Source organism: Cherax quadricarinatus, chromosome 56 (genome assembly GCF_038502225.1).
Source record: "Cherax quadricarinatus isolate ZL_2023a chromosome 56, ASM3850222v1, whole genome shotgun sequence".
Lineage (NCBI taxonomy): Eukaryota > Metazoa > Arthropoda > Malacostraca > Decapoda > Parastacidae > Cherax > Cherax quadricarinatus.
The window spans coordinates 26,967,210-26,979,820 of record NC_091347.1 but is presented as its reverse complement, the minus strand read 5'-3'; the positions used below and the strand labels follow the sequence as shown (position 1 = coordinate 26,979,820).

General features: G+C 36.7%; 1 protein-coding gene across 4 annotated transcripts; it reads left to right on the top strand.

The window, feature by feature from the left end:
• The first annotated feature begins 755 nt into the window (after window positions 1-755).
• On the top strand, window positions 756-12,001 carry LOC128700700 (uncharacterized). 4 transcript variants are annotated; one of them, XM_053794021.2, is made up of 4 exons: window positions 955-1,188; window positions 3,131-3,220; window positions 3,673-3,798; window positions 8,077-12,001. In XM_053794021.2, the coding sequence occupies exons 3-4, from the start codon at window positions 3,673-3,675 to the stop codon at window positions 9,889-9,891; spliced, it is 1,941 nt and encodes a 646-aa protein (XP_053649996.2). In that variant the 5' UTR covers window positions 955-1,188; window positions 3,131-3,220; the 3' UTR covers window positions 9,892-12,001. The 4 variants fall into 4 exon arrangements, with proteins under 4 accessions (XP_053649998.2, XP_053649996.2, XP_053649997.2 ...); XM_053794022.2 differs by having other exon boundaries at window positions 3,098-3,220; XM_053794023.2 differs by lacking the exons at window positions 955-1,188; window positions 3,131-3,220 and adding an exon at window positions 756-927.
• The last annotated feature ends 610 nt before the right edge of the window (window positions 12,002-12,611 follow it).

Genomic DNA, 12,611 nt, shown 5'->3' with positions numbered 1-12,611 from the left:
CGCGCATACATGACTGAACCTCAATTATGTTGTGATCTGAGTATATTGTTTTTGATATGGTGATATTTCTTATCAGATCATCATTGTTAGTGAAGATGAGGTCTAGTGTATTCTCCAGTCTAGTAGGCTCTATTATTTGCTGGTTTAAATTGAATTTTGTGCAGAGATTTAAAAGCTCGCGTGAGTGTGAGTTTTCATCATTGTTATAACATAATCCGAACAAAATCTTTATCATGCAATATAAGTTAATAATAATCTTTATTTCTACAAGTACGTGTACAAGGTATACAGGTCATATTATTATTATTATAATCAAGGGGGAAGCGCTAAACCCGGAGGATTATACAGCGCCTGGGGGGGGATATGTGGAAGGCATTCAGGCTTAATTCGGGGAACTGGAGCACAGATCCAATTCCCTAAATCAAGAGCCCCTCACCAACATCAAGGAACCTTCCTTGAGGGGTATACAGGTCATAGCTGATATCAATTCCAAGATTTGCTAAAGGACCCCAATGGAAATAAGTCACTCTGTCTGACTTTTTTGGGTTATCCCAGGTTCTCTACACATATGCTGCTATGTACGATAATTCTATATAACTGGATTTGTGTATACCTAAATAAACTTACTTACTAATCAATGACATTACTGTACAGAAAGCTCCTGGTTATGCAGAGCATTTCGGGCAAATTAGGTCAATTTTGTCCCCAGAATGAGACCCACACCAGTCGACTAACACTCAGCTACCTGTTTTACTGTTAGGTGAACAGGGATAGCAGGTGTCTTGAGGAAATAAGTCCTAATGTCTCCACCCCGTACCGTGGGTCGAATCACGGACCTCAGTGTGCGAACTGAGTTAGCAATCGAGCTACGGGACACCTTTCATCCTCGCATTCTCCATCATACAAATAGTTTATTTCCTTGCAAAGGTTAAAATGTGTTATTTATATGTTATAAAATGTTAATTAAACTCAGAGAAAGCCACTAACATGCCTGGGTATTTCGGGCAGTACAAAATGCTGAAACTAACGAAATATAGTAGAGAAAATAATACAAAAACTTAAGGTGGTGGTAATTTATGTCATTAATTTTAAATATTAATTAATATACATAGTTAAAAAATAAAAATAAAAGTATTTCGGCATGTTAGTGGTCCAGACATCAACAATGGACGGTTCCAGCTGCCGGAGGTAAGATCACATATTATAACTGTACGTATCCGAAAGAAGATAAAAGTATAACTATTTACAAAGAAAATACACAAGAGGTGCATTAGTAGGTTAACACCAATACAAATTAGTATATCTTACAATAATAGCCCGTAATTTTGGGTCAAAGTATTTGCCAAATTCCTTTTTTCTCACAAAAAAGTAGGTTACTGGATTTTATTTAGGTTCTTAGTGTTACTAACAGGAACGGATTAGGGCATGGGCTTTAGGGGCTGCAGCCCAGGGGCCTCCAGCCCAGGGGCCTCCCCCAGCTGGAGGGCCTCCAGAGATGTTCTCAACAACTTACAATTTACTGATGCTTTGAGGAAGTTTCATTTCAAAAATTACGCAAAGCAAATCTTTGAATTTTAATTGTGGTTATCCTTGTAAAAATAAATTTAGTATTTCTTTGACTTTTTTTCCTTTTGAAAATATCACTCCCTCCCCCCCCCCTTCCCTCAGAGTACCTGTAGCCCAGGGGCCTATAAAATCTTAATCCAGCTCTGGCTACTAACAGTAAAAGTACAATATAACAGCCCAGACAGATATTTATGCCCATTTAGGACATTTGATTGATTAGTTGTACTGCCAGTGGCTTTTTCGGTCCTAATGCCACTGCTGGCCTTTTTTTTTTTTTAATCCAGTAAATACAGACAATGGAAGCAACAGACCTATTGCAATGGGAGAAGACCATGTTATTCAAATTAGTAACTCCCAAGGGTTAATAGTTCATTGGAGTCCTTTGATCTTCTAGAATGCAACCCATGAAAATCAATTAACTGCTATTATATTATATTATCCGATAACAGTGTCAGTGGACACTGGAAAGCAATATTTGATGTGCTTTTCATGCCCTTCTGGCTTAACTAGTCATCAATAAACTGTATTGGTTAGCATTGCTCAATTATACATTAGTCATTATTCCTTCCAGAAGAAACTTCATACAGTTAATTAATAAATTTCATCAGTTTTACATATGACTTCTCATATTCATTATACAGTAACTGAGAATGTAGGGTTTCTCACCTTAGAAATTAAGTTTTAATTTAGTAAAATCTACAAATGGTTTTACAAATTAGTAGTACTGTACAGTTGAACCTCCAAATTCTCTGGATTCCTTATTTGAGGGTTTCGATTATTCAGCATTCTTCCTGAAGGACAACCTGCAAACATATTCAACTATCCATTTTTTTTTTTTTTTACACTGTGGGTTTTCCTTGCCCTGAACTTTTATTCTGGTCATCATTTCCTATGACTGTCTATATTAACTAGGTTAGTGATGACATAAATGTTAGAGATATGGTCTCTTAAATTGTCAGTTGATATTCAATCTAAAACAGAATGTGTTGTGCAAACTTAGTTTTGTATTATTTGCAGTTCCTAGTTTTATGGGACCTCTAGGGATGACTGAATATGAAGGAGATATACAAAATGGTCATAACTATGACCACAATTTTTAAAGGAGTGGACCGGTAAGCCAGCAGAAGGCCTCGATCAGATGACCAAAAGCTCCAAAGGCGGGTCATCATCTGACTAAGACCCACGTCAGGGAACACTTGTCCTGTTTCCTGACAAATCTTACCTAACCTAACCTGAATATGAATTTGTCCAGTGGTTTTCAGGACACATACTTGTTATGGACATACAGTACATGCTCAATAAATTATGTGAGATTTGACCTAGGATAACCCAATAAAATTAATATGTAAAAGTGGGCCAATTCAGTATTTATCAGAGGACTCCTATGTAAGTTTTGAGAGAAATTTTCTGTGTGTAACCTTTGCAAATTCATAAATGAAATGGGCTGTCATCCGTTGTCCAGTCATGTTCTTGACCCCTTATGTATCTCCTTAAAAACCTTAGTGAACCATTTACTCTTCTCTATGTATAGTAACTGATTATGAATGCCTACATTGTAAACCAGAGGTCAGCAGCCTTGTTCTGCCTAGGGGCCAGAACCCATGTCTGTGAGTGGATGGCAGGCCACACTTATCACCATAGTTAATAAATAAAGGTAATAATACATATTAAACTTCGACATGTATTTAACATCATTTGACCTGTGGGCTGTAGGTTGCCAACCTGTTGTAAACACTGCTAATTAAACCCTTTTCTAACACCACTATGTCCAAGATGAGAATACCCAAGTCAAATATGTTTACTTTGTTGTAAAATAGAGTAAGACTAGGTTAGATTTCTTTTTATTACTTTTTTCCTCTGCCTTTTTTCACTTGTTTCACTGTAAGATTAAACGTTCATTGTGATGTGGCTTATGCTTTCTGTTATTGTTTAAGGATTCTAGATTCACTTTTGGTATCACCATTCATCTTAATGTTGACTGTTTATTGATCATAATAAAAAATACATACCTCTAGCTGTTATTTGTGCAATATTCATGAATGAAAAGGGCAGTATTGATCTTCTGAGATTTTTACATTCTATTACTTAAATTTCCATTTTTTACAGATGATGGATGCTTATGACACAGCACCTGGAGGCCCAGCAGCCACAGATGCTGTGGGTCATCATATCTCCAATGTGGGTCATCATAACTCCAATGTGGAACAAGAAGAAATGCCAGAATTAACTCAGGTACATTTATAATAGGTTTGATTTTCATCAAAATTTGCATAAAAAGCATGTACTGTATACAGGAAGGCCCCCCCCCAAAAAAAAAAAAAAAAAATTATTAACACACCAGCTGTTTCCCACCAAGGCAGGATGACCTGAAAGAGAAGAAACACTTTCACCATCATTCACTCCATCATTGTCTTGCCATAGGCATGCCTACATTACAGTTAAAAAAGAAATGCAACATAACACCCCTCCTTCAGAGAACAGTCACTGTGCTTTCTACCTCCAGGACTCAAGTCTGGCAAACTGGTTTCCTAGAATCCCTTCATAGATGTCAAGTCATAAAAACCATTTGTCTCCACTCACTCCTATCTAACATGCTCACACAGGCTTACTGGAAGTCCAGTCCCCTCACACACAAAACATCCTTTACCCCCCTCCCTCCAACCTTTTCTAGGACAACCCCTACCCTGTCTTCCTTACACTTCAGCTTTATATGCACTCTGGGTCATTCTATTTTGTTTCATCCTCTCTAAATATCCAACCTCAACAACCCCTCTTCAGTGCTCTAATACTTTTAGTAACCACCCACCCCCACACACCTCCTAATTCTGAAGATTGGTTAATTCTAATGGAATTTTTAATTCAGTGTCTTCCAGTGATACAGAGGCAGGTTTGCTGAATAATTGCAATCTCTTTGCTCTTTATTGATGTCTCCAAAATCCCTGCTAAAAACCCTGTGAAAAATTCCAATCTTGCATATTTTTTCTTTGTAATTCACACTGTTTTATATATACTATACGTATATATATATATATATATATATATATATATATATGTCGTGCCGAATAGGCAGAATTTGCAATCTTGGCTTAAATAGCAACGCTCATCTTGCCATATAGGACAAGTAAAAATTTGTGTATGCAATAATTTCGCCAAAATCATTCTGAACCTAACGAAAAAAAATATATTTCACTCTGTTTGTTTAGTATTAAATTACTGTAAACAAAACTAAAATATATTTAGTTGGGTTAGGCTAAAATAAATTGTTCTTGTTATAATAAGGTTAGGTTAGTTTTCTAAGATTCTTTTGGTGCAAAATTAAATTTTTTTACATTAACATTAATGAAAAAAATATATCTTTAAACGTATAAGAGAAAATTTTAGAAAGGACTTAATTTTAAATTAGTTCTTGCTAATTGACCAGTTTTACATATTCGGCACGACATATATATATATATATATATATATATATATATATATATATATACAGTGGACCCCCGCATAACGATCACCTCCGAATGCGACCAATTATGTAAGTGTATTTATGTAAGTGCGTTTGTACGTGTATGTTTGGGGGTCTGAAATGGACTAATATACTTCACAATATTCCTTATGGGAACAAATTCTGTCAGTACTGGCACCTGAACATACTTCCGGAGTGAAAAAATATCGTTAACCGGGGGTCCACTGTACTATATATATATAATATTTTTTTTTTTTTTTTTTTTTCAACAAGTCGGCCGTCTCCCACCGAGGCAGGGTGACCCAAAAAAAAAGAAAGAAAATCCCCAAAAAGAAAATACTTTCATCATTCAACACTTTCACCACACTCACACATTATCACTGCTTTTGCAGAGGTGCTCAGAATACAACAGTTTAGAAGCATATACGTATAGAGATACACAACATATCCCTCCAAACTGCCAATATCCCAAACCCCTCCTTTAAAGTGCAGGCATTGTACTTCCCATTTCCAGGACTCAAGTCCGACTATATGAAAATAACCGGTTTCCCTGAATCCCTTCACTAAATATTACCCTGCTCACACTCCAACAGATCGTCAGGTCCCAAGTATCATTCGTCTCCATTCACTCCTATCTAACACGCTCATGCACGCTTGCTGGAAGTCCAAGCCCCTCACCCACAAAACCTCCTTTACCCCCTCTTTCCAACCCTTTCGAGGACGACCCCTACCCCTCTTTCCTTCCCCTATAGATTTATATGCTTTCCATGTCATTCTACTTTGATCCATTCTCTCTAAATGACCAAACCACCTCAACAACCCCTCTTCTGCCCTCTGACTAATGCTTTTATTAACTCCACACCTTCTCCTAATTTCCACACTCCGAATTTTCTGCATAATATTTACACCACACATTGCCCTTAGACAGGACATCTCCACTGCCTCCAACCGTCTCCTCGCTGCTGCATTTACCACCCAAGCTTCACATCCATATAAGAGTGTTGGTACTACTATACTTTCATACATTCCCTTCTTTGCCTCCATAGATAACGTTTTTTGACTCCACATATACCTCAATGCACCACTCACCTTTTTTCCCTCATCAATTCTATGATTAACCTCATCCTTCATAAATCCATCCGCCGACACGTCAACTCCTAAGTACGTATCTGAAAACATTCACTTCTTCCATACTCCTCCTCCCCAATTTGATATCCAATTTTTCTTTATCTAAATCATTTGATACCCTCATCACCTTACTCTTTTCTGTGTTCACTTTCAACTTTCTACCTTTACACACATTCTCAAACTCATCCACTAACCTTTGCAATTTTTCTTTAGAATCTCCCATAAGCACAGTATCATCAGCAAAAAGTAACTGTGTCAATTCCCATTTTGAATTTGATTCCCCATAATTTAATCCCACCCCTCTCCCGAACACCCTAGCATTTACTTCTTTTACAACCCCATCTATAAATATATTAAACAACCATGGTGACATTACACATCCCTGTCTAAGACCTACTTTTACCGGGAAGTATTCTCCCTCTCTTCTACACACCCTAACCTGAGCCTCACTATCCTCATAAAAGCTCTTTACAGCATTTAGTAACTTACCACCTATTCCATATACTTGCAACATCTGCCACATTGCTCCTCTATCCACTCTCTCATATGCCTTTTCTAAATCCATAAATGCAATAAAAACTTCCCTACCTTTATCTAAATGCTGTTCACATATATGCTTCAATGTAAACACTTGATCTACACATCCCCTACCCACTCTGAAGCCTCCTTGCTCGTCTGCAATTCTACATTCTGTCTTACCTCTAATTCTTTCAATTATAACCCTACCGTATACTTTTCCTGGTATACTCAGTAAACTTATTCCTCTATAATTTTTACAATCTCTTTTGTCCCCTTTCCCTTTATATAAAGGGACTATACATGCTCTCCGCCAATCCCTAGGTACCTTCCCCTCTTTCATACATTTATTAAACAAAAGTACCAACCACTCCAACACTATATCCTCCCCTGCTTTTAACATTTCTGTCATGATCCCATCAGTTCCAGCTGCTTTACCCCCTTTCATTCTACGTAATGCCTCACGTACCTCCACCACACTTACATTCTTCAGTGTGATAATAAAATATATATATATATATATATATATATATATATATATATATATATATATATATATATATATATATATATATATATATATATATATATATATATATATATATATATATATTTTATTTTATTTTATTTTATTTTATTTTATTATCACACTGGCCGATTCCCACCAAGGCAGGGTGGCCCGAAAAAGAAAAACTTTCACCATCATTCACTCCATCACTGTCTTGCCAGAAGGGTGCTTTACACTACAGTTTTTAAACTGCAACATTAACACCCCTCCTTCAGAGTACAGGCACTGTACTTCCCATCTCCAGGACTCAAGTCCGGCCTGCCGGTTTCTCTGAATCCCTTCATAAATGTTACTTCTCACACTCCAACAGCACGTCAAGTATTAAAAACCATTTGTCTCCATTCACTCCTATCAAACACGCTCACGCATGCCTGCTGGAAGTCCAAGCCCCTCGCACACAAAACCTCCTTTACCCCCTCCCTCCAACCTTTCCTAGGCCGACCCCTACCCCGCCTTCCTTCCACTACAGACTGATACACTCTTGAAGTCATTCTGTTTCGCTCCATTCTCTCTACATGTCCGAACCACCTCAACAACCATTTCTCAGCCCTGTGGACAACAGTTTTGGTAATCCCGCACCTCCTCCTAACTTCCAAACTACGAATTCTCTGCATTATATTCACACCACACATTGCCCTCAGACATGACATCTCCACTGCCTCCAGCCTTCTCCTCGCTGCAACATTCATCACCCACGCTTCACACCCATATAAGAGCGTTGGTAAAACTATACTCTCGTACATTCCCCTCTTTGCCTCCAAGGACAAAGTTCTTTGTCTCCACAGACTCCTAAGTGCACCACTCACTCTTTTTCCCTCATCAATTCTATATATTTCAGGGTTCTTCCATCACCGCTCAAAGTCTGTGCCTCATGTGTGGTTCTCCAGGTGGGATCATCAGTGCATTTACTAGGATTGGTAATGCAGAACCTCTTCTTAATCTTCTGTGTTACGTTTTAAAGAAATCTCTTGTTGATATTCATTTATATAGTGATGTTGTGTGTTCTAAATGCTTCAAGAAAGTCGAGGTTATTGAAAAACTTCTTTGCAAATTTGTAAATGTGTGCCGAGATACCATTCATAATTTTAATAATGCTTTGAAGATATTTATGAAACCAAGTCTTTCTCAAGTAACAGAGGATGAAGATGGAAAGTGTTTACTAGTTTTAAATGGTGTGGACTTAAAAACAAATGAAGATGGTATTGTTGCACGAGCATTAACATTGGCTACCATGAAAAAACCAGGTAAGAGAAGCAAATTAAAGCCAGAGAGAAAGCATACATGTCCAGTGTGCGGCAAGTTATTCCGGGCTTACAGCCACAGAGTTGAACACATGCTCATTCATACTAAGGATAAGTCATTCAAGTGTAATATCTGTGGGGTTCTTACTAGCACAAAATCCAATCTTGTCAAACATAGGCATAAACATACTGCAGAATATGAGTGTAGTGTTTGTAATAAAAAGTTGTGTAATAAATTTTCTCTGAAGGAACACATGAAAATCCATAACAGTGACAAAACACATCAGTGTGAGTACTGCAAGAAAACATTTTTAAGGGACCGGGATAAGAAAATCCACGAAAAAATCCATATGTCAGAAAGTCCTGGATTGCATCAGTGTCAAGTTTGTAAAAAATCCTTTGTTGTAAAATCAAGACTGATTAGGCATATATTAATTCATCAGAAAGAAAAACAGTTTGTATGTCAAGTATGTAACAAAAAATTTGTAAGAAAAGATGATCTTAAATGTCATGAAAGAGTGCATACAGGCGAGAAGCCATATTCTTGTAAGGAATGTGGCAAAGCATTTAGATACATATCTAATTGCAGAAATCATATGAGGATCCACATGAAAGATTCAAATATATTTAAATGTAAACTCTGTAACATATCATTCTCGACCGAGATTAAATATAACAATCACTTGAAAACCCGTAACCACAAGAAAAAGTTATCAGACACTAATTGTGACACCACTGAAAATTTATATTGCGATGAATGTAAGGTGCCTCTCACTCTTGCAGATTACACATTACACAAGACAATTTGTCCTGAGAAAAAGCAGAGTCAAGGTGTATCTGAAGAGCATCTGTATTGTAGGGAGTGTTGTTTAACATTTGAAAATGTTGACCAGCTATCCGAGCACACTGTCAATTGTCATGTAAATGGAAATTCTTCATCAGAGAATGTTGAAACGGGAATTATTATTTCAAGTGTAGATGTTGGTAGCGACACTGATATTGTGTCATTAACTCCTCTAGAACGACTGACTGTTACAGGTGAAGGTGTAAACATGATAGTAGCAATGGACACTGATTCCACATCTCTACAAATTCCTCTTGTTCATAGATCACCCTCCACTGTTACTACTCTTCTACCACCAAGTACCATCATAGATGAATCTCACACAACGTCCACAATAATTCCACTGAATTTAGAAAATAAGGCTGCTAGTATAATATCTAGCAGTGGAGTGCCAGGTACAGTATTAACGGAAATTTCAGATAGTAACAGTATAATATGTAGTGAAGACATAGAACAACCACTTGAAGAAACTACATTGCCAGCATCTGGTACTGTAACAATATTGAACCCATCAGCCATTTTTAAAATAAGTGACTGGGATATAAGTCAGTTTTATCAGAAGTCATGATGATAATTTACACATTGACATTCAAGGTATGCTGGTAAGGGGCTCTTGATCCAAGGAATTGCTGCTACCCTCCCCCACACTCCTTCGATCAAATCTGATTACCTTCCATTCCTTGTGTACTGTAGTGATGATTAAAAAAATGAAGTCAACATTATTGATAATTATCCATTCTTCATTACAGTCAACCCTTCTTATACTATTTGGGGGGAATAGATGACTGGTAATGACAATTGTGGTGGATAGGGAAGAAATTATTTACTTATGATTGTAACAACAATGGACAATTCTGTAACCAACAGACTTTGTCCATTGGTTCCGAATCAAATGACCCAGCGGATTTTGTTTCGTGTTTCTAGAGTCTGCTATAAGGAGGATTTACTGTATATTGTAGGAGGGGTGAGGATGTTGCAGTTTAGAGGGCCCTCAGAACGTGGATGGCAGCACGCTTCTGGCAAGACAGCGGTTGAATAAATGAGTCAGTGTGTTACCTCAATTTTTGGGTCACCATACCTTGTGAGACATAACCAGTGTGTTTAAAGAGAGTTACCTATTTGAAATGGTAATTTATATTCAACAGGACTAAATTTTGTTTGTTTTTAAAATATGTATCAGGATCAAGTATCGGATGTATTCGTTATACATTGTGGTATTGTGTAATCTTGAGAAAAGTTATTTTGCAATATTTTAGGGCATTTAAATAAATGTAATTTACTAAATGTTATATAGCACGTATATTTAAACATTTATTTTCATAATGCAGTCCTTATATTACAATATCCATCTTGTTGATAATCATCTTGTGATTTTCACTACTGCATAATAATACAATATTCTCTAGATACAGTGTATGAACCTGAAGGTCTCACATAAAAGTTAGACTTAAATATCAAGAGTAGATTTAGGATCCATATTGGGGGTCTATGATATATGAGATTCTAAAGAACAGCATTCTGAACTGTAATGTGTACTAAAGTGGAACCTCAAAAATCGAACGTATCAAATATCGAATGTTTCGAAAATAAGACCATTTTTTCGGACAGACTGTGTCCCAATTATAGAATGCGCCTCTAATTTCGGACCGCCAGGTACGGGACCTGTTCTCTGGCCCGCTCTGTCCGTGTCCCCGCGCAGGCGCTGTGAGCAGTCTGGCTTTGTTTATGCTTGAGTGAACACTAACCTGCGCTCTCATTCACACATTTTACGATTATTTCGTTGTGTTTAGTGCTTGTGGGACTGTGAAATAAGCTGCCATGGGCCCAAAGAAACTTGCTAGTGGTACCCCTGTGGTAAAGAAAGTGAGAAACACCATAGATGTGAAGAAGGAAATAATACAGAAGTATGAGATTGGTGTGAGACTTGTTGAGCTTGCCAGGATGTACAGAGGACTGTGGACAATTATTTTGAGAGACAGAAACAGACGACTGTGGAGTTTTGTGAGACAAACAGACGATTGTGGACAGTTATTTTGTGAGACAGAAACAGACGACTGTGGATTTATTTTGTGAGACGGGTCCAATGACTCTCAAGCTGGTCCTAGTGGCATTACAATACAGAGAAGGGAAGCAAGCCCAGAGAGGGCTTTGATACCGGAAGTCCTCATGGAGGGGGATTCTCCTTCCAAACAATAATCCTACTCCCTCTCTCCTCCTCCCTATCTTCCAGATGCCATCACCAATCTTCAATAAAGGTAAGTAAAAATGTTATTTTATATTACTATACATAATTAAAGACTATAGCATTTGTTGTGTGTATGTAAAACTGTAATTAATCTCTATAAAAATGTATTTTTTTTTTTGTGAATATTTTTGGGTTTCTGGAACGGATTAATTGTATTTCCATTATTTCTTATGGGAAATATTGCTTCGAATTTCAGACTTTTCAAATTTAGAACTAGCTCCTGGAACGGATTAAGTTCGATTTTTGAGGTTCCACTGTAATGATAAAACATATTTATACACCTATTAGCAACATTGTGCATAAAATAACATATTTTGATAATGTATATGTAATATACATGTAATACTGTATTGTTTAAGCACATAGTGTTATATCCTGTACTGCAATTTTTTTTTTATAAAGAATATCTTTGAGATTTAAAAATATTTCTCAATTTGAGTTTATCTGAGGCATACCTGGCTTTGTGATAAATTTTGCTAACTTTACAATTATTATGCAAGAGTGCAAATTATTTTAATGAAGTAAAAATTATCATTAATAAAATAGGCTTTAAAGGAAAAAATTAATATCCAAGTATTCATAATTACAATCTTGAATATGAAGTGAAATGAAATTTAGAAGACAGTGTTGAGGTAAACAGTGTAAATAACTTTGTTGAGATTCTTGATTTGCTAAATAAGCATTGGCTGCTAAGGTTATTTAGTTGATATGAGCCTCTGGCAACATGCTAGACACTATGCTTACCCCTCTCTTTGTACATGGGAGAATGAGAGAGATTGATAGAGATATTGATTGATTGATTTAGTGGTACAAAGAGTAGCACATGAAGTTGTAATGTATATTTTAAATAATAGTTTGAAGCATTTCTTGGCCTAAGAGGAAAATAGTGTAATACTGGTTAAGTGTTTCCATAAGTTAAAAACTTGTACACTATACTTAAACATTCTCATTTACTGGAAACATTATCCATTTCAATTTTTGTTGATGAAAATGCCCCTGTGGATCGCCACCTCATCATGGTTGGAATAGACTTATTTTTTCTC